The sequence below is a fragment of the Glandiceps talaboti genome, chromosome 22 (genome assembly GCF_964340395.1).
Source record: "Glandiceps talaboti chromosome 22, keGlaTala1.1, whole genome shotgun sequence".
Classification (NCBI taxonomy): Eukaryota; Metazoa; Hemichordata; class Enteropneusta; family Spengelidae; genus Glandiceps; species Glandiceps talaboti.
Genome location: NC_135570.1, coordinates 13327718 through 13348930, shown reverse-complemented (window position 1 = coordinate 13348930; position 21213 = coordinate 13327718). Strand labels below are relative to the sequence as shown.

At 38.2% G+C, this 21213-nt stretch overlaps 1 protein-coding gene across 1 annotated transcript; it reads right to left on the bottom strand.

The window, feature by feature from the left end:
- Positions 1–770: 770 nt before the first annotated feature.
- Positions 771–20539, bottom strand: LOC144452293 (growth/differentiation factor 10-like). The gene is made up of 3 exons (XM_078143363.1): positions 20257–20539; positions 3351–4258; positions 771–1615 (listed from the first exon to the last, which is right to left on the bottom strand). Exons 1-3 carry the CDS (start codon positions 20537–20539, stop codon positions 1424–1426), a joined length of 1383 nt encoding a protein of 460 aa, XP_077999489.1. The 3' UTR covers positions 771–1423.
- Between the last annotated feature and the right edge of the window lie 674 nt (positions 20540–21213).

The window sequence follows — 21213 nt, the reverse complement described above, 5'->3', positions numbered from 1 at the left end:
AAGTATCAGCAAACTTTTAAAAGTTTATTTCTGATGCGTATTCTACATTAATTGTTTTCTGTTTAGGCTTACCATTAAACAACACAGTTACAGGGACATAGTCCGTAGCATCATGTGTTTTAGTGATCACAGTTGTTTCATACCGAAATGTAATTATTCAAGCTAATTAACATGCTGAATACTGACTATCAAATGGCAGAGCTCTCACAAAAATGTCTTTCTAATGACGTAATTTTTTGGTTACCAATAAATTAACAAATGATTATATAGTCCTGGCATCCAAGCTTCATTGAGCATATCTGACGATAACTACCCTGTGGTGACTAGTGTTTACTTCTGAATACGTTGCAATGTATCATTAAACTGCGATATCTGTACATCGACTGAAGTTGGAAAGGATGTCTCGGTTACAACCTGTGCCACTTTAATTCATGGGGGGGGGGGGGTTTCGAAATGTCACAAGAACATGTGTGACTCAGTTGCGGTTAGTGTTGTCCAAAACATGCGAACTCTTCCAATAATTATCGTCAGTAAATCTTTCGAAATAAAAGCATACATTGACCGAAGTTCAGGTGAAGTCCTAACCTAACCTAGTACCTAACAGTCAGTTTCCTTTTGCGTTTCTTTTTTACTCATTTTTTTTTATATCTTAATTTTACTCCCTTATTTTTACAGTGTATAATTCGCGTTTACAAATTATATGGCTATCTTTGCTAGTCTATGATACTAAAGTGACGTGGGTATTTATATTTATAGACATCTATTCCCCAATATGTAACTCTGAAAAACATACCATATCTCCTCTCCAAATTTGTCTGCCATAAGAGGGCGCTATTCAAGAAATAGGATCTCTTTTTAGAAACGCTCGGAAACGGGCTTTTGGATTGACAAATCTTCATGCATTGCCAAATTTGTAAATCGAACACATATACAAGTTATATCATGCATTAAACTACCATATATCGTCTACATATCCATTTTTTACAAGTTATCGTGTATCGGCAAAGTTCAACATACGTATTTCCAGTTTAATCCATCTTATATAGCGCCATCTTCGGTGATATTTAATATTGTCACCTTCTCTTGTTTACGTATACGTTTCTGTCATGTCTGCTTCGTTATTTAGCATTCGCGAAATTGGAAATAAATAAGTCCTTTGTCTTGCCGATTACACTGCAAACACATCAGCCATAAATATACACAATCCAAAAACGGACGAAAGGATGAACACATAGTGTTCGGGAAGTAGGCCGAGAGGGTTCCGTAAATGATGTCACAGTCCGGAACACATCACGCGAGATCTCTCAGCTAGCGCATATATTATTACATGTAACTTTACTTGGGGTATAACATAGTAGAACGAGATCTCTTTAAAACACAGTCACCGCAGCAGCATTTAGGAAAGTATCTTTATACACACACTTCATCGACATGCACAGGTATCCACCGACATATTTGGGTACACTTTCAAAACCACGTTCCTGTTTTCATCGAAATACAGAATACTAAGCGGAGAGAGCTTATCCGGGACACAACACGGGGGTGGCACTCCCTTAACAGCTTCGAGAGCGTGAACTATACTCTGAACAGCAGCGTGATTAGATGGGTTGAGATCCTGTGAAATATAAAAAAAGAACTATGAATAATGTGAAGAGGAGCTCCCCTAGTATATCCAGTCGGTGAAAATGATATGTACAACATTCCTTCAGAAGGGCGCCAACAACGACGAAGGGTTCAGTTTTTGCCTTGAATAGTCTCAGAAAACTGCACCCGTCATTTAATCATGCATATAACAGCTGAAAAAGGCTGTGTGATGTAGCCGAAATACACGAACTTATTAACGCTCTGAGCTCAGAAATAATACAAAATAGGAAGGAACAACGTTGTTGATACATAATCTTTCTAGTTGAGAATTCGAAATTGAGAACACGGCTTAATATCATAAAGAGAGTTGAAAACTTGGTGATATGAATTTCAGGTAAAGACGTGATAATGACTTCAATTTTTGCATACTTTCATTCGACTTGCATCTTCCTTGAACTTCACATGTCAAAACTGTTTTCTTTATGTTTGGTTTGACTATGTGCTTTGTTTCGGGCGGGGGGGGGGCAAGAATTAGATAAATACAATCATATTATTTCATTACCTACTGACTCTAGTTTATGGATTTCTAATTTCTAGAAGCAAGTGAGGTAGTGAGTGGTTTCACAAAGCGGACCATGCTATTCCCAGACACTGTTACAGTGTTAGAGGTACAGTATATACTCACGGGATATGCAGATGAAACAGACGGTCTGCCCTGCCCTACCCCACCCCACCCATATCCCCCACCCCCATCCCCACCTTCATGTCACACTTGAACTTGAAAGCCTCATTGACAGTTTATTACTATAACATAATGCAAATAAACTTGAACTTCAGCACCAAAGACAAAATTCCATATATTAAAACTTATTACAGGTACAATATCGTTTGCTATGCTAACTTTCCTTGACGGTTAATATGCCGTAACGTAACATATCAGCTTAAAAGGTCGATGTGGGATGGGGGTCACATTGTCAGCAAATGTTATCTGATTGGCTGACGACACTTCAAACTGTCGTTAGGTCCGCGATGTTTTCTTTAATCGCAATAATAGATCACGTTTCCTATCCCTTGCCATTCTGTAAATGTTTCATGTTCTCAAAAAATGTTACAAAACCCGAGAGACAACAATATCGATGACAGCGCTATGTGCGAATGCTGTTAGAGATTTGATAGGTCACTGCTGATATTTTCGCGCCAAAAATATATTGCAGACTTCTCGCAAAGATCAGAAATTTTCGGGTAATATTTACTTTGATTTTGGCGCAAAACAGACCGTGTATATATTACGTCGTAATAGTAATGAAGATTGTTTTCCTATATGGGACGCTTTTTTATGAGAGTTGATTTACTTTTCACATTTTCTGTTTCCATGGCTAAAAGTCATTGTAAGTATTACTAGTACTCAATTAATCTTTGACAAACCAGATTTTACGTGATATAGGTACAAGTTGTAGGTGAGTTTCGAGAAACAGTTCCACTCTCATTGTAAATCGTGCTCTTTGTCAAACGCAGATAATATTGTTCAGTTTTTGCCTTGAATAGTCTCAGACAACTACACCCGTCATTTAATCATGTATAATAACAGCTGAAAAAGGCTGTGTGATGTAGCCGAAATACAAGAACTTATAAACGCTCTCAGTGATACAAAATTCGGCTCCAGAGGAAAGAACAACGTTGTTGATTCAATAACTGTGTAAGTTCTACAAACCTATCTTTTTAAAATAATTTTAAGTTTTAAAAAAAAAAAAAAAAGGTAATCTTACCTTTGTCATTGGGAAAGGACATTCCCCGGCACAATAATAAGCATCAAACGACTTTGGCGAAATGACGTATGCATTCCAACCGATCATACCAAAATCTACCCTCATAACCCGCCTTGAACACAAACTGAATGGATATTGCTCTATTTCATCATCTTCTTTCTTTCTGCTTTTCTTCCTCTGTTTCTCTAGCAAGGTCTTCGTGTGTTTTCGTTTTGATTTCATCTTTCGTGTTCGCGTGCGCGTACGTTTCTTTGACTGCCGTTTTCGATTCCGTTCGGTAAACTTCGGAAATGTGTCGGTGGCGGTGTAGTAAGTCTCTTCATCTACAACTTCAGGATATTCATTTGTCATTAGCGAAAAGGTTTTCGCGCCTCTTTTCCATCGATGGTTCAAGGTCCCATTACCTCCAATAACAGAATCCTCGGGTTCAAGTCCAGAGCTGTCGATTTCAGTCTCAAAGTTCCGTTGCACGTGGTCTACCTTCTCTTCTTTGAGATTAGGGTCCTTCGTAAAGATCATGACAAAAGGACTCGCGTGCATCGCAACCTTCCTTTCGAAATCATACAAAGTACTTTTACCTGGTCGATGAGTTGAAAACGACGGCACCCTCTCAACTTTAAATCTGGCTCCAAAATTACCTGATAGAAGACCCATTGTAGTGTTAATATCATTCGTAACATCTGCAACCTGCCAACCGTAGCTAGGCAACGGCACATTTAAAGAGCGTATCACTTGGCAATTTTTATCGTCCTTCAACTTTAAGATGTCTAGTTTTAGTCTTTCATGATCGTCCTCACTGGTATCCATTTTAAATTTGAAGAAATGGAGCTGTATAGATATAATTGTCTCTTCTGGCGGAAGTGAAGACATGTCGAAAACGAACACACTGTCCCTTTCACAATAAAGACCTACAGCAGAGGAAGGAAAACATACATGGTATCAGTGTTATATTTTGATATCATCTGACCAAACTATGTCAAACAACATACAAACACACGGTGTATTTGCCCGGCGGTTCTTTTTTTTTTCTTACTGCGACATTGCCATGTGTTTTCATAGCCAGTATAAGATGGTGGGGTTGTTAAGTTGATGTTTCGGTTGGCCTCGGTATCAGAAGCTAAATTTTCGTACGGTTTTTAATTTCTCCGCCCGAATCGTCAATTTCTTTCAACTTGGAGGAATGGGATGGTCAACATTAACATGGTTACATTTTACATATTGGTTAATATGAGCATGACGATTTTTCCCTTCCCCACCCATGTCTTTCTCTGATTCCGTAAAACTGTGCAAGAAAGTGTTTCTGCCATGACCTTGCATTAGCACCGGGGTCAAATTTAAAATGACCACCTTTTCGTATGTTGTTGGCTATGAGAATTACGTTCTATTTATTTCTCTGCCCTAGGCCTGGGTTTTTTAAATTTCAGCGCCATGATAACTTTGCGTTAGTCCAATGCTCAACGTGTGGTAGTTCCATTTCCTGCGTTGTTGAGCCAGGCACAGACAAGGAAAGCCCGTGGCCATGCATTTCAAGCACGGCGGCGACTACCTTTATAAGAACATTTGTGGTTTTATCCATTTCCGTGGCAAGCAGTCGAGGAACGAAACTGCGAGGAGGCATGGGCTAGCTGGCGACATATGCTCGGAGAAATACCTACGGCAGTGTTCAATCAAAATAACTAAACGGTAATAACATTAATGTCAGCATGTATTATTGGAAGTAAAAACAGCAATTATCTCAGTGACAGGAAATATTGTAAAATATACAATCACATATTTCACTGGCGACTAATATGCTATGTTATGCCAATAACTACAATAATTTCAAATTTGCTCTCGGATGATTAAATGGCAAGTATTCGGACATATGGGTATATAGAGATCAATACATTGTAAACGTTTGCAGATACATATTTTGCAGCGTCGTAAACGATACAGGCCTTTTTACGGCACCGTCCAAAGTTGCTTCTGCAGAAATATGTTCTCTGGCCGAGGATGATGAGCAACTATTTTTAACTGTTAACGTATTAACTTGACAAACAAGTTGTTTAACAACATGAGTGAGTGAGTGAGTGCTTGAATGTGTTGCTGTGAGTGAAAATGGCAGAGACGATAGCCGAAGTTTTGCACATCTACGATCCTAATAATCTCATCTATGTCATATTATATATCACGTAATCGAGTTTAGTAATGAGTAGTCTGGGTGCTAACGTGGTCTGTAACCCCTGAAAGATTCTATGAACAATAACACTAGACTGAGTAATAACCTCACGGAAAGGATGGATAGGTGCAATGTACCATACATAGTCTAGAAGCTATCTGATCGAAATCTAGAAGCTATCTGTCGTTTTGATCTCTCTCTCTCTCTCTCTCTCTCTCTCTCTCTCTCTCTCTCTCTCTCTCTCTCTCTCTCTCTCTCTCTCTCTCTCTCTCTCTCTCTCTCTCTCTCTCTCTCTCTCTCTCTCTCTCTCTCTCTCTCTCTCTCTCTCTCTCTCTCTCTCTCTCTCTCTCTCTCTCTCTCTCTCTCTCTCTCTCTCTCTCTCTCTCTCTCTCTCTCTCTCTCTCTCTCTCTCTCTCTCTCTCTCTCTCTCTCTCTCTCTCTCTCTCCCCGACTAAATGTACCTCATGTAAACATAACTGTTGGTGCTGCTCCTTTGTGGGCATAAATTCAAATATACATGCATAAAGGAAGGGAAGACGTTTCCGTAAACCAGATAATTTTTTTCCGTTGACGGGATTGCCGTAACGAGAGCAGTCGTTACGATGGCGCGGAAAGATGTCTCATTATCAATTATCTACAATGCGGCAGCGGAAACCGAGCTTTCGGCTAACTAAGAATAGACATGGTTGTCGGCTTCCACTGCCGTATATATAAGTGTGAAAATCAAGGGATACAACTGTAAGATTCATTCGCTGTGATCTAGGCTGGCCATGCAGAGTATGCCTTATTCGTATTTCAAGAGCGTCGCTAAATGACCATCACGACTAGCACTTGGTCTATGGCATTCAAAACATCGGCTTGTCAACGACCGCGATATCGAGGCCTCCGGGGATACACACACTACTTGTCGCTCTCTGGTGTACCATCCATACATTGAGAAGCGATGGGAAATGTGTCGCGTCTGTGGTAAACGAACGTTTAACTGGAATATTTCGGAGACTTTATTAATAGAGAAAAGGCGTGAGCAGCTCGTTAGCTCTAACTTCAAGTTAAATATATGAGTTTAATAAAAATTTAATGGGAGTATATCGCAGACAACAGTTCTAACCTATGGAATACACTGTTGCTACCAGTAAGTCAATAGGAATTTATAAAATGTTCAGAATCGAAGCTCGTGTGTGTTTACCATTTCAACGCTGAAACGTGTTTGCTGTTCTACCTATTCGTGTAGATACAGAGATACTGAAAATGGCAAACATTGCAGCTACATAGTACACTGTGATAAAATGACGGTTCTCTGCATTTCGCAATAATATTAATTACAACATTATTCGGGCTTTCAAGAGTCTGACAATTACTGTTCAGACAGTGGTATTGGAAAGGACACACACTTCAATGTAAGCCACGTAAAAATAGTTTTAGAATTAATTTACTCACTCCTTTATCATTTCTTAAATATTCGGAAAACGAAAAATTAAATGTGCATGGCCAAGATATTCAACTAATAGTTGGTATTTTTCACTCAGTCCCCTCAAGTACATGCCAATTTAGCGGTTTAATTCACTTAGTTGAAAATCCAACGACACCAAACTATGTAACACAGTCGAATAATGAAGTCGGTGATTGACTTGATACGCAGTGAGAGGTCACTTTGGTGTCAATTTTCAGTACCTTTTTGTGGTTTCAAGTAAAGGATACGGCCAACCATAGAAACTGTTTACTAATGTTTCTGGGATGGTATTTGGGGGCATATTTTCTTAATCGTGTGGCGAGGTTCGGTGTAGTAATCATACTTTTCGTTGGAATGTAATTGCCTCTTGTGTAAACCAAAACATGTATATGTTTGCTTAACTACAAGTATCGGTTGAAACCCGTGCAGGGTACCCGCCGGCGGTTTTTCCCTTGAGCTAGCTACAGTCCGCCTGAGATGGTGAGATTGAGCCGATAAGAGTAGCGCATTATCTCGCCTACACGACGTAGCTTGTGCTTCTGTTTTCCTTCAAAGCGTTAGATTAAAGTGCTTTCTGTGTTCCCCAGTTTCATTTTGTAATCGAGAGAGAGATATATACTGTCCCATGATATGTGTTGCCATAGCAACTTTGTGTGTTGACGACATTATAACAAGCCTGTAACTATCAAGCTATGAACTTCGCAGCGAGGGAAAGTCAACTTTTCATACCGAGGATGTTTGTGAAATAAGTGGTGTATTTGAACTGGGGACCGAAAAGGGGGCGCGGCAAACGTGGAAGAAGTTGAACAGATATTGACCTTTGACTACCCGTAAAAGACCAGTTGCATGTATTTATTTCCATACGGGACAAAGGAATCCCAAAATATTTGTTGTATTTTTTCGCCTTCCGTTCTCTCCATTCGTTCTAGTTATATAGTTGTTCGCTAAGTTATTTTAAAATTAGCTAGGTTGTGATGAAAAACACACCAGTTTGTCAATCATGAAGTATCCATGGTGATGTAAATGCTTGAAGTGTTATTTGAACCATGACTTGTATTTATACTACCGATCGAGATTCAGATAAATTTTAAATTGTTTGCAAGGCGGCGTCACCATTAAGGTGTGTACATATTATGTATTAAAAGACAATATACGGCAATCGATTTTCGTTTTTCTGCTGTGTATTTACATTCTCAGAACGGCTGGTGTATGAAAATATTAGATTTTTTAGATTTTTTTGACATTTTTACGGATATATTTCGACATAAAATAATAGTTCAACATTTATTCGAACCACATCACATGTTTATTTGCCATCGATGGGTTGTTATCGTTGTTGTTGTTGTTGTTGTTGTTGTTGTTGTTGTTTATTTATTTATTTATTTATTTATTTATTTATTTTAGATATTGCCGTTATAAATTATTACAGTGTGTATTCAGTTGTTGTGGCTTATTGCAGGTAGCATATTTCCAAATTGTGTTACTAAGCTATCGATCTAAATTGTAATAGTATATATGCCGGGTTAAGTTTGCCTTTATTGGTAGTTAATATGGTTTTGTTAATTATTGGAGTCAATGTTTATGCTATTTTGGGTTAGTTAAATATTAGTTGCGGTTTGGATGAGCCGTGGTTGGTTTAGTTCGGTTGGTCATGAGACTGCGTTGGTTTGTGATTGGTTATTCGTGCACGAAGAACTATTGAGTATGAGAATGAAAAACGGTCAGAATCTTCAACTGGCAGCTCAGCAGGCTTGTTTTTCAAGATGAGTTGGATGTAATATTAGGTTGTGGAAGGTAACTTTGCATGGGATAAGTAAAGGTGAAAAACAATTGAAGTTATTACGTTGCATACTGTTATGGTTGGTTGAATGTAGTAGACTGTTGATCATTTTTGCATTAGGTTGGCATGGTTACAGCGGGTTGTTTAACTAATCTCACTTTCTCCTCTTTTTTTCTCTTTTCTTCTCTTTTCTCAGCGAGCGCCCTCATAACTTTTAAGTCTCCTCCTCTCTCCTCGTCAGCTGTGTTCATTTTTTTTCCGAATCATCTCAGCAATGCCGTGTACCATTCATTACCATTGTTGAATGTGTATCAGTCTTATGTATGGGTATTCCTCTATTGTGGATATGGTTCGTAAAGAATGTTCGTATTTGACTGTAGGTGACATGCTGAACTATATGTATGTATGTAGTTACTACCAAACTAGAGTGACTATAGAGTTTCAATTAGGCGGCACGGTGTTTTTTTACATCTCACGGGACGTTTTTTGTTACGAATTCCACAAACAAAATACAGACACTCATAGCGTGCATGCACACACATGAAATGTTACATTTTATCTAACTGTGAACACAAATAAACAGTTTTGTATTTGAATCTTTCTGGTTTCATCAACAGCGATGTTGAATTGTGTTGACAGTGAGATAAAATGTATCATTTTATATGTTTGCGCGCTATCAGTGTCTGGGTTTTTTTTTGTTTAATGTACTAGTAAGTCATAACAAATAAATATTGAGTGAGATGTTTAAAAAAAACATCGTGCCGCCTAATACGAACTCTACAGTCACTCTGGTTTGGTAGTAAGTTATTATTGATAGTGTTCTCGCAGTAATGATATCTCGACATTCGTTCCGCTTCCTTCTGTTCATATCTCTGGCAAAATGGTTTATGTTTATTTATACAGTGCTGTGAATTTTAAAGCAATGCAACACATCAGTGAGAGATGCGTCTTATCCTGACAAAACTAACACGTCGAAAAAGTACTCCTATATTAATTTAAAAGAAATTTCGTAACTTAGATGTGGGATCGCTATTAATTCCGTAAACCTGGAAGTGAGACATTATAATTGTTGGATTTGTGCATATAGAATAAATTACTGTGAAAATCTCATCCTCGCGAACTAGAATAATTTTATCCACTCCCGTGGATCATGTTCTTGTGCTCCCCCGCGATCGCTGTCGCAAAGGGGTGTTGCGGTTTGACGACACTGTTTGAAATGACCACAGTCAGATCAGGGAAGAGTTTGCTCTATCACGACCGTTGTCGCAAGGAGGCCTGGCGGTGTTACGACAAACTCGAACTGTGCTAAATCTCTACAGTTCTCCCGTAGTGTCTTAACTCGGCTCCGGGCTTACATATCTTGAGCCATCGCTCCCGCGAGAGTAATGATGTCACCTTTTATGTACACGTATACAAATCATCGCGGCATGTAAAGTTCAAGGTCTTAGCATGCTTAAACCGAGGCTTTAGAGGGATCAACATTTATTTAGGAGACACTAATGTCGTCCTATTTGCATAGAAATAGATCTCGAACACGTTACAGTTAGCAGGCTTTAAGTTTGAATCTTGTCGCGGTATTATTTTTGACATTCCTAATATAATTAATAAAAAATTTGAAACATAAAAAAGAAACATACAGTTCAGGAATCTTGGCGTACTTCAACGTAAAAAATGTTAACGGGGGAGAAGGAATTGCTTATGCTCTGCAAAGCAAGTATAGAAGTATGTACTTGGCCCCATGAAGAAATACCATGTTAAACGTCTTGTGGGGATGTCAAATTTCTGAGTAACAGCGGTTATTTTACCCCTGCCTTTTCTCATACCAAGCGAAGTCTCCATAACTTAATTGAAGTGTGGTGACGGATCGAATACTTAGTGCAACATAATTCCGATCAATATTATCACTCAGCTCGGCTTCTGCTTGCCTAGGAATGTCGAGTCTTTGTTAGCTTGTTATGCATCTTATTTTACATTTTATATAATTAAATTTAGTTCACGAATTGTCCAAATACAGGTTGTATTTCTGGTAACTGACTGTTCCTCACTCAGTCGGTCTACTTCGATCCGAGTCCATTCAGTTTTATGTGTGCGTTGCAAATTATAATCTAATAGTATATAACTTTGCTTTACGGATTACAAACTGCAGTTGTATATATTTCTGGAAACTGGGTATATCTCTGTAAGCTTTCTGTCCCGAGTCAATTCTCGGGGGGGGGGGGTCTACTCCCCTTATTCAACTAATTGTATATGTGCCACCCTTTGGGGTGAGTTTTCGAGCCCTTTGGTCTAAAATGGGGTAGTTTTTTTCGAGCTGAAGAGTCTAAAATGGGGTCCATTCTACAATATATTCAATATTGATCAGTCTAAAATTTGCTCCATTTTCCTTTACCAAATTATCACTGTGCTATTAATTGCTCCAAAATGTTGCCTCCTGAGGGTTAAATACAAGCGTAATAACTACATTTTGCCATCCACCACTTCCTAAATATGGGACAAATATTTTGGTTTAAAAATCCTGTAATGGTCTAAAATACGGTAGTGTTGGTTTTTTGGTCAAAATGGGTCTAAAATGGGGTATTGTTGGTTTTTGATCAAAATGTGTCTAAAATGAGGTTGGGGTTGGCAGTATTGGCCACACACCCCCTAACAGAGTTAGCCACAGGTACCGCCGCCCGGTAGTCAATTCAGCTTGCCTTTGGATGCTGAACCTCCATGTATGTTTGTTTGCACAGCATGCGTTGCCTATACTACAACTTATAATTTTGTTTTAATTATGATCAAAACAGATTATTGTATTTCTAGTTCTGCTAACGATTTTTCAATATTTCAATCGCCTGCCTCGTTCATCTTTCCGATGCTAAGCAAGTCGACATTCCGTTAATACTTTTATAGTCTGCGAAGGTTGATTGACAACATACAGTTCTTTTGTCATAATGGCAAAATATTCTATTTCCAAAGTGAGCTCTACGAAACAAAACTAACCACCTAAATTAAGAAAGTGACAGACTGTAGTCTGTACCTCACACTTTATTTCCTGATTTATTGTCCATGTTCTTCCTTGGTTCCACGCCGGATATGATTTATTTTCCATGTTCTTCCTTGGTTCCACGCCGGATATCAATAGAGATATGTTTCGCAATGAATACACACACTCGGTTGAATAATGCGTATTTTGGTTTCGTGGTTTGATTGAGTTTAGAGGCTTGTGGGTGGGCCGACGTGTTTTGGTACATGTGGTGATGAGTGGACGGCTTAGTTAGCCGTCTGACTGGCTGCCTCGTTGACTCTAATAGGATGATTTGTTAATTAACTTTTCATAGATACGTGTACAATATATATGGTTACTCGTTTGGTGATTAAGTGGTCTGGTTCGGTTACTCATCTTTCCAATAGCAAAGTCTATGTATACAGATCGTTGTATCTGTATATAAATCAATTCAATAAATTTCTATACATTGTGGTACCTTCTCCAACGTACTTTTTTATCGTTCTGATTCCGATTCCAGAACCATGCAGTGTAAGTGTATTTTTGCCTACCATGTAGTTGCCATAGGCAGAAGGTTTTCTCGCGCAGTGTTCGTTTATGTTTCAACGGTGGGGATTCACTAATATTTATGGTCCAAAAAAAACATGGGACGTGAATTTGCAGATGGGGAATGTTTCACGTTCTCTCAGTGCAGTGTAGAACAACAGGCAGGAAACAGAGGCCTGTCTCATTACTGACGTCGGTGTCCCAGTGAGAACGAGACGAAGCTCTCGCTGTTGTGGTTTCTTTTTGAAAATGGTGACACAGAAAGGGAAACATTCGTCATGAAAAGCTGTTTAATGCACTCTGTCTTGCCATTCCATTTCTTTCTAATCACTCAACATGAAGCAGACCGTTCGTCGCCAGAACTGTATTATGTCCAAAGGCGGGCTTTTATGACAAAACTTGTCGTCTGCGCCCTAACTTCTTTCGAAGACGCAGAATCTTTTAAATATAACCATTTTACGAGGAACGGTTGGATTGTTAGTCGTGCGGCAAAAAAAGTAATGTTTTGGGGAAGAGTGCACTTAGGCCAATTATTGGGATTTTAAAGATACGCGTTTTGTTCATCCTGAATGCAACCTTAGTCAGGTGTCTTTTCGTCCAGGCATGACGAAATGATACTTAATGACCATTTTGAAAGGAGTTGAATTGACTTTAATTATAGCCACAACGGCGAGTACTTCCACCGCTTTAATTTAGTTGAAAACATTGTTTTCAATAATTGTTCTTGAGAGTCAAAGGAGAAAGACAATCTGTGGATTCGCTTCAGTGGGGCTTAATCATACTGTTTTGGTAAATACCCTCGTTCGCCTTTTGTGTTGATGTACTCCAAAGTAAAGACTACAAAACACACAATACACGCCTCCGTTTCTGCTTGATAGGCTTAGGCAAAGCTTACTGAGGACGGACATCTCACATTTTCTCCCGTCACTATATCTGTTCTAACAAAACGCTTTCCAGAGTCCATTTTCGCTCGAAAGGATTACAATGTGTGTATCTGTGGGTGTTCTTTATGAGTCAATAATCATATATTGTTAATTCGGTGATAAGATGAAAAGGTTCCTGGTGAGGAAGATGTTTTGACGACATGACATGAAAGGGTTTCGGATTTTTTTCGTGAAGGACCTTGTGTTCTGACGTCACAGTGTAATAGAGTAAAGGCTTATAGCTTTTTTTTCGTGGATTACCTACTGCAATTGACAAAATGGCGTAGTTTCAGCGCAATTTGCATCACCTAGGTTACCACGAGTTGGAAAATTGGCAAGTTTCGTAATCAGTACAGCAAGAATGTTTCCTTTGTAGTTATATTAAGCGAATTAGAGCAAGTGAATGAGGAACCTTGGAAAGTCATACGACTTACATCTTCACTAATGAACAATCCTTGGGAACTGTTGAAATTCAAATAGAACAACTTCAGAGTATTGCTATATACGCTATACCTCATACATCATTCCCTCAGTAGGGTGAATCCCCAACATCCGGATTTGAGGAGTCGCGTTTCTTCTTCTTTTTTTTTCTTTTTTTCATTGTTTACTCTTTAATTGGACCAAATAATCGGCAGTGCCTGTGTGAAGCCGTTGCAGAATTTACCTTCCTCAAACTTGTTCTTTCAAATGGACGATTTTTCCACGTGTTTCATAAATTACATCTCATATATACTTCGTTGCGGACTCGAGCTGTATATCTCTGTTTACCTGATGCAAAAAATGTCGCCAGGCATGAAAAAAAAGTCACCTTCCTCGAATCTTGTCATTCGATGAAGGATTTTCCGAGAGTTCAACATATTACCATCTGTTAGGCGTTGTGTCTATCAGATCGTTTCTATTGTAGTGGTCGTATTATTTAAGTCCACATCGGAGCCAGTAATCAGGTTAAGTGATGCAAATAGACGTCATAAAAAAGATCAAGATAGGAGATTTCACCAAATTACAACTAGTAACTCTGAAGTAAAGCACTTTCTCTCTGTGCTACACTAGTTTATAGCATCCATATCAAGTGTAAAAGTATACTGTTTCATTTGCTAATACAACAAGTAACACTGAAGTAAAGCACTTTCTCTATGTGCTGCACTCATTTATAGCATTCATATCAAGTGTAAAAGTACACTGTTTCAGTTGGTTTATTTACAAGCCTAGCATGTGGCCTTTCTAATGCAGTCAATTAGCAAATGAAACAGTATACTTTTACACTGGATATGGATGCTATAAACGACTGTGGCACATACAGAAAATACTTTACTTTGGTGTTATGGGTCGTAGTTAATATTTCCCGTTCTTGTAGCCTCTCAAAATTTGGGTCAAGATCACACAAATCTTGGGGAGATGACATATATAATGAAGAAACTACAAAAACAAGTTGTGGAGTTTGTTGATATTATAGTATAAATAATTCAGTACTCGTCCCACCCAAAACCGTACAATTTTTTTTCAATGAAAAGTTACTAATAGCCTTGAACGTATTAAAATATGAATAATTAATATCAATCTTCATCAAAAACATCTGCCCATAATATCCTGTTTGGAACAGCCTTATTCACGTCGTAAACATTTTTAATTTTTTTTTAGAGGTTTTTATTATTATTACATATATAAATCAAATGACCGCTATGAAATTCAAATATGTCTTCCGGTCAAACTGTCATGCGTTTCTCTCAAAACAAATGAAGCCATGTCGTGTTATTAAAACTGAGGAAGTTAGTTCATCACTGTGTATATGTACATTGAAATGGTACAACTGCAGTGATGTCGATTTCAAAGACTTGGAATGTTGCCAATTGTTGAAAACCCGATATGTTCCTAGTGGCTAATTGATTATGGATGAAGTTGAGGGTTGTTACTTACATTGAAATAGACACAACTATGTTTATCAACTGAATTTTGACAGGTGCATTGTGAACAAAATGTTGACATTATGATGATAAGGTGTTTGTTTCGTTAGCATAAATATAATAGGTAATGGACGAGCATATCTGTGTATGGGGAGAGAGAGAGAGAGAGAGAGAGAGAGAGAGAGAGAGAGAGAGAGAGAGAGAGAGAGAGAGAGAGAGAGAGAGAGAGAGAGAGAGAGGGGGGGAGTTAGTTGCATACATGAAAATATTGACTTTAACTATTCTAGTCAATGCATACCTTCTATGACTTTACAATTTGTGTTCTGTCATTCTTAGAACAGTTACTGTTGATTGCATATAGTTGGGAGTTCGTGTACATTTTTTGATACGTATAGTATATTACATCATCGGATCGTTTATAAATTATATCCTAATACCAGGTTTGAGTTCAGTTAATTTCAAGTGATGGTTTAGTATACGTATCCTTCAGCAAGTAGAATACTTTGAGTACCTTTTAATATACATAACACATTACACCCCAAAAACATATAAACTCAGTATGTGTCCCTTTAATGTATCAACACAGCATGTGTCCCTTTAATATATAGTTTTTTTATATGATCAAATTATGACAAGCTTGTAACATGTTTTACATGAACTTGTTTCAAAACTGTTTTATATGGTTTTACTACTTGTCTTCAAGTTCAATGCTTTCTAAACAAAACTGTTACTGTAACAGTAACCTAATTTATCAATTTATAATAAAAGTACGTTTCTGTACAACCTGCAGGTCCACAATTTCCATACTATCTTCTATAAAAATGATGACAGTGCAATGAGAATGTTAATGCTGTTTTCGCCATTTCTTAATGGCAACCTGTCACGTTCTACTTTGAGAGCCTGTCAACTCGCCATACGACACAGCTTAATATATCATGCTCACAGGCCGATATGTGTCAATTCATTTTACGAGTCTTTTGCCATTCGGTAAATACATTAAAAGTAAAACGATCAAAAATTGGATAAATCGCAAAATCTAGTGTCTTCTAATATTTACAAAATACAGTACTCAAGGTTTTAAATCTGAAGGCTGACCGTTGTGTGTTGTCTTTGATTATGATTCGAAAACCAACGGCTAGATTCTGCATATTAAAAAGTTCTGGTGTACACGAGGTCGGCAATGTCGCAGTACTTTTCAAGTGTTTTTGCCTAATTGATAACCGGAAACAATTCAATTGATTTCTAAACAAAAACAGAGTGAAGGAGATTAGCTTAGAGAGCAGCCGATCAATGGCAGGGGTTTACATCTAATACTCCTCACGTGAATCGTTACGCAAGTATACCTCCATGATAGTTTGAAAGCACTAAAAATCGGATTAACATGAGGGGAAAGAATGTTTGCTAATGACGGTACAATACTTGCTTAGATGGTAAATGTTAAATACTTTACACACACACTCGACTTCATTCATTGTGAGCTGTAAACTACGTGTCATGCAGATAGTCCTATCAACAAATAAATAAGTCGATGAAACAAACCAACGACGGGTAGGTCAATCAGTATATTCAACAAATAGGTGCGAATTTAGTACCATTTTACGATTAGTTTAGACACTATCCGCTCTACTGTTGTCTTTGCATTGGATCCGTTGTCTTTTTAAGTCAGTTATGTTTATGAAATAAGTTAAATTAAAGATTACGAATATCTAAGTTATGTTGCATTATAAAAGTTACAAAAATTTACTGACGTCACGATATAATTAGCCCAGAGATTTTTTTTGAAATATTTGGGGCTATTAAAATAAATGTAGAAAAGATATGACGAGCTATCTTAATAATGGCAATTTGGAGATATCTCCTTTCTTAAACTTTACTGAACAGTTTGTGTATTATGTTGTTTGTTTTCTTTTACACTGTATGTATGTATGTATGTATGTATGTATGTATGTATGTATGTATGTATGTATGTATGTATGTATGTATGTATGTATGTATGTATGTATGTATGTATGTATGTATGTATGTGTGTATGTGTGTATGTGTGTATGTATGTATGTATGTATGTATGTATGTATGTATGTATGTATGTATGTATGTAACTATGTGTGTGTGTATGTATGTATGTATGTATGTATGTATGTATGTATGTATGTATGTATGCGTGTGTGTGTATGTATGTATGTATGTATGTATGTATGTATGTATGTATGTATGTGTGTATATGTATGTATGTATGTATGTGTGTGTATGTATGTATGTATGTATGTATGCATTTGTTTAACTGTACCGTGTGTTTCGTCGTTCAAAACATCTTTTACACTAGCTGATCGTGAAATGATTCTAGTCACTTAGTCAATTACTATATGCTGTAGCCAATACAATAGGATGGTATTAACTGAGAGAAAGTGATCAAACAGATTAGTTGGTGTACAACTACCCTTGTGTAAATATACTGTATGTACTGTCAATAATTTACATATACTTAGCAGTTATATACGCTTCACAAATATTGATCCATGCACATTAATTTACTTGTTTGTATAACTGGTGCTGAACTTGTCGCTATGGCAACGACATCATTTTCAAATTACTATCCTTCCCATCACTCTCCGTGTTTTCAACTTACGTTGCCGGGGTTCCGTCGTCTAATTTAGAGACCCCCAGAACGTTTTCGTGCAGACATCGAATTTCAGTTGGGTGTCAAAAACAAATCGTACGGTCAATGAAATTCACAGTTTGTGTCGGCCTATTGACATGTAATGGCATTGTCAAGAGTGATACTGTTCACAGATTGAGTAAATCGGGACTCGATTCATACAATTGCCCCCCCCCCCCCCTTCTCCTTCACCGGGAGCATTGTCAAAATCGAGTCCTGTACTTCGTCTGCAAGCATGACTCCCAGGCAGGACTAGATCAAGAGCTAAGGTTGCAGTTTAAACTCTGCCATCATCTCTGTATTTTGTGTGAGCACGGGGTGTATTGACTCATTTTTCAGGGGGGTCTTTGCCCTTCCTCCCACCCCACCCTCCCGAAACTAACTGTGCGGTATAATAATTGTTATTTCAACGGGTTACCATAGAGATTGTACTTCGTACGTATTTTGGCGGGAATCGATTTCTGCTCATCCTGGCGATGATAAACTACACACAAACGATATATGCACTGGAAGACACCCAAAATGCACTGCTTAAAGTGGCACCCTTTTTTGCGATCATGTTATGGCCAACAAAGTATTGAATTAATGTTAAAAACAAAAGACATATGCCATCTTACAAAACAAAACGTAACTTTGACAAAGAAAATTGCCAGCAATTTGTGTCCACCTTGATCCTTTCAGCTTAATAATTAAACAATTTGTAGTCTAAAACGACCCCTAATTGATGATAATTGATCGTGGTTGTGCAAACTTGTTTTTCTGGAGTGAGATCATCCTCAGTAAGGGTATATCATATATTCATATCTTGTGGCATGCCACTATGTCACACTCGTCATTGATCGTCAATGATCGGCAGTATTTCGGAAATCGGACTCCTGTAACTGCATATTTCTACACAAACTTTTACATGGAGTTGTTTACTTCTGAATGCGATCGTATGAACATTCTTCATACCGCACACTTGTTCCAAACATGGAACTCCCTTATCATGTCACTGACTCGGGTCACCGTAGAAAGCTTCAGCGTCGCCGTTCTCGTTTTCCTTAACTTCCCTTCTCAGTATCTGAGTATACATTTCAATCACGTGATGATATCACAATATGACGTCAAATCTAATTCATAAAATTACACTGGGAATTAGTTCCCAATCAGGGTAATTTTCCTAGTTTCAATTACATCCACGATATTCCTTTTTTTTTAATCGTCATGTTCCCAAAGACACAAATAAAGTCGTCACATCTCAACATCGGCGTTCTTTACTTTTCCCGACGACGCAATTTATTGATGGTTTTTGGTTAATTACAAAATGTAGTGCTTAGTGAGGAGATGGTTTCGGCTTGTTTTTTTATGGACGTAATCGCGAGTAGTTGCCCTATTGATGATATCTCGAGTTAAGTTTCAATCTGTGACTGAGACCTCAAGGTTTTGATTACATTTTAACGAAAGTGGATTCGGATGCAGGAGATAAGGGAAGCCTAACAAAGTCGTTTCATCCCATCTTCTAAATTAAACTGATAAAAAACACATATTAGTCATTATACTACCAAAAGGTCACGACACGACGACTTCAGTAAGTCAGTGAGTAAATCTCACTCTCGCGAAGCGGTAGAAAATCATTTCTAGGCCATGCAATATAAGCTAGGCCAGAGTAGCCCTGCTTTCAAACGGTGTACGGACTCGATTCTGACACGGAGAAGGGAAGTAATATTGTCATCATCGAGTCCCGTCCGCAAACAGGACTACTCTGGCTAGGTCTAGGGCGGGAGAAGAAAAAGACTAAACATTGCTATGTCGTGTGTTCATTCGACAAGACTTGTTATATATTAAATCCATACACATAACTCACATATTTTTTTAGGTGACCCGATGGTTCATATGGTATCCAAAGTAAGATTTTTTTAGATAAAAATGAAAGATTGAAATTGTGTTCCTGTTTTACCAGAGTAAAATTACTGATTTAGAACACCACGCTGCAAAGTCAGCAAGAGAAAAAGTGGGATGACACACATGTGTAAAGAATGGCCAGCGTTTGCTTTAATTCAATTTACAGAGGTATCTATGCGAAGAGTTTATGTTTTCAGTTGTAAGTTTAGTAAGATGTATCGCTCTGCGCTAGAGAGTGTCAATAAATTGTGATAATTCCCATTGACCCCTTTACCAGCAATGAAATATTGTAAATCAAATACGAATAGAAAATTTGATCGATTCTGCAATCTGCTGGACTGGTCCCCTTTCGCTGTACTACTTTGGTATTCCAAGTTTGTAAAAATTCTATACCCTGCCTTAAGTGGATCTGCGGGACGTTACTATTTATACGGCACAGCAGCAGTCACCTGGCAGATCTTTTCAATGCCAAAGTAGAGACGCATATAATGGAACTTCAGCGCCAGTTCGCTGTTGGAGCGCAAGTTCATAGCTCTTATTGAAATGGAAGGGGAACATCAAAGCTTAAACAGCTGCGATAAATACGATGATATGAAGGGAACATTTACGTTACAATGCCTACCTGTTCGTGGTTGCAGTGTTCTTATTGTATTCCACGTATTTTTCCTTGCGCTCCATTCCCGAGCTTCTGATAAATGTTCCAGGAGATGGACAAGATGCTTCGGCGGGTCGACACTGTTGCCTTTTCCCTGTGTGTCAATCTCCGGTAACTTTAAGAGTGTCTTCAATGTTTCTTGAAGCGCGGAAACTTTCTCGCTCTGCGAGTAAAGATTGGTGACGTCTTTGTGACTAGTAGTAGTTCGGAGAACGATTGCCAACAGAACTAGAATCAATTTGGTTTTCATCTTCACGTGCTAAACTTCACACCGTTTAGAAGACTTGCTGGCGGATGAGTTGTTTACACCCAAAACACTCGATAAGAAAAATGCGCTCTTTAGAGGCAACGAGACTGCAATTACAGCAAACTGTCGCAGAGTAATTTTGGCGACCAATTCCCACCACACAAACAATCACGGGTCAATTTTCACCGCCAATTAGCCATTCTTGCCAATACTTAGAATGAGTACCAAAAAACAAATCCGCATACTCCAAAAGCCTGCACTGCGAGAAGCAAATAAACTCCTATATGCTGTCGCGAAATATCACCAAACTATATATTAGAAGCATAGAACCCGTATCCCTCTGGAAGCTGAAGCTGACAGCCAGTGTATTTCTATATCTCGCGAACAGAATAACACGACACGAGATGACCACACATGACTCCGCCTAAAACACTTAAGCGCCTGGGCACTTAACGTCAGGACAAAACCATTCTGACATAGGTATATTGAAGACAACATTTAATGAGGGACGTTAGCAGTTCCATGTCTCAAATGTCTTAATTGTTAAAAGCTGGTAATGCGATATAATGGACGCGTCCAAATGAAATATGGGCATTGGAAATGACCGCACAGATGCAGTAATTTAATCTAAAAGTTTGCGAAGAAACCTCAGGGTACCTGACCTATTGGCGTCCTGG

Excerpts from the sequence above, each read along its gene's own strand:
- LOC144452293 (XM_078143363.1), bottom strand. The coding sequence starts at position 20,539 with ATGAAAACCAAATTGATTCTAGTTCTGTTGGCAATCGTTCTCCGAACT. Across the intron at positions 4,259-20,256 it reads AACACTGCAACCACGAACAG|GTCTTTATTGTGAAAGGGAC; the intron begins GTAGGCATTGTA and ends CCTCTGCTGTAG. Across the intron at positions 1,616-3,350 it reads GTCCTTTCCCAATGACAAAG|GATCTCAACCCATCTAATCA; the intron begins GTAAGATTACCT and ends TATATTTCACAG.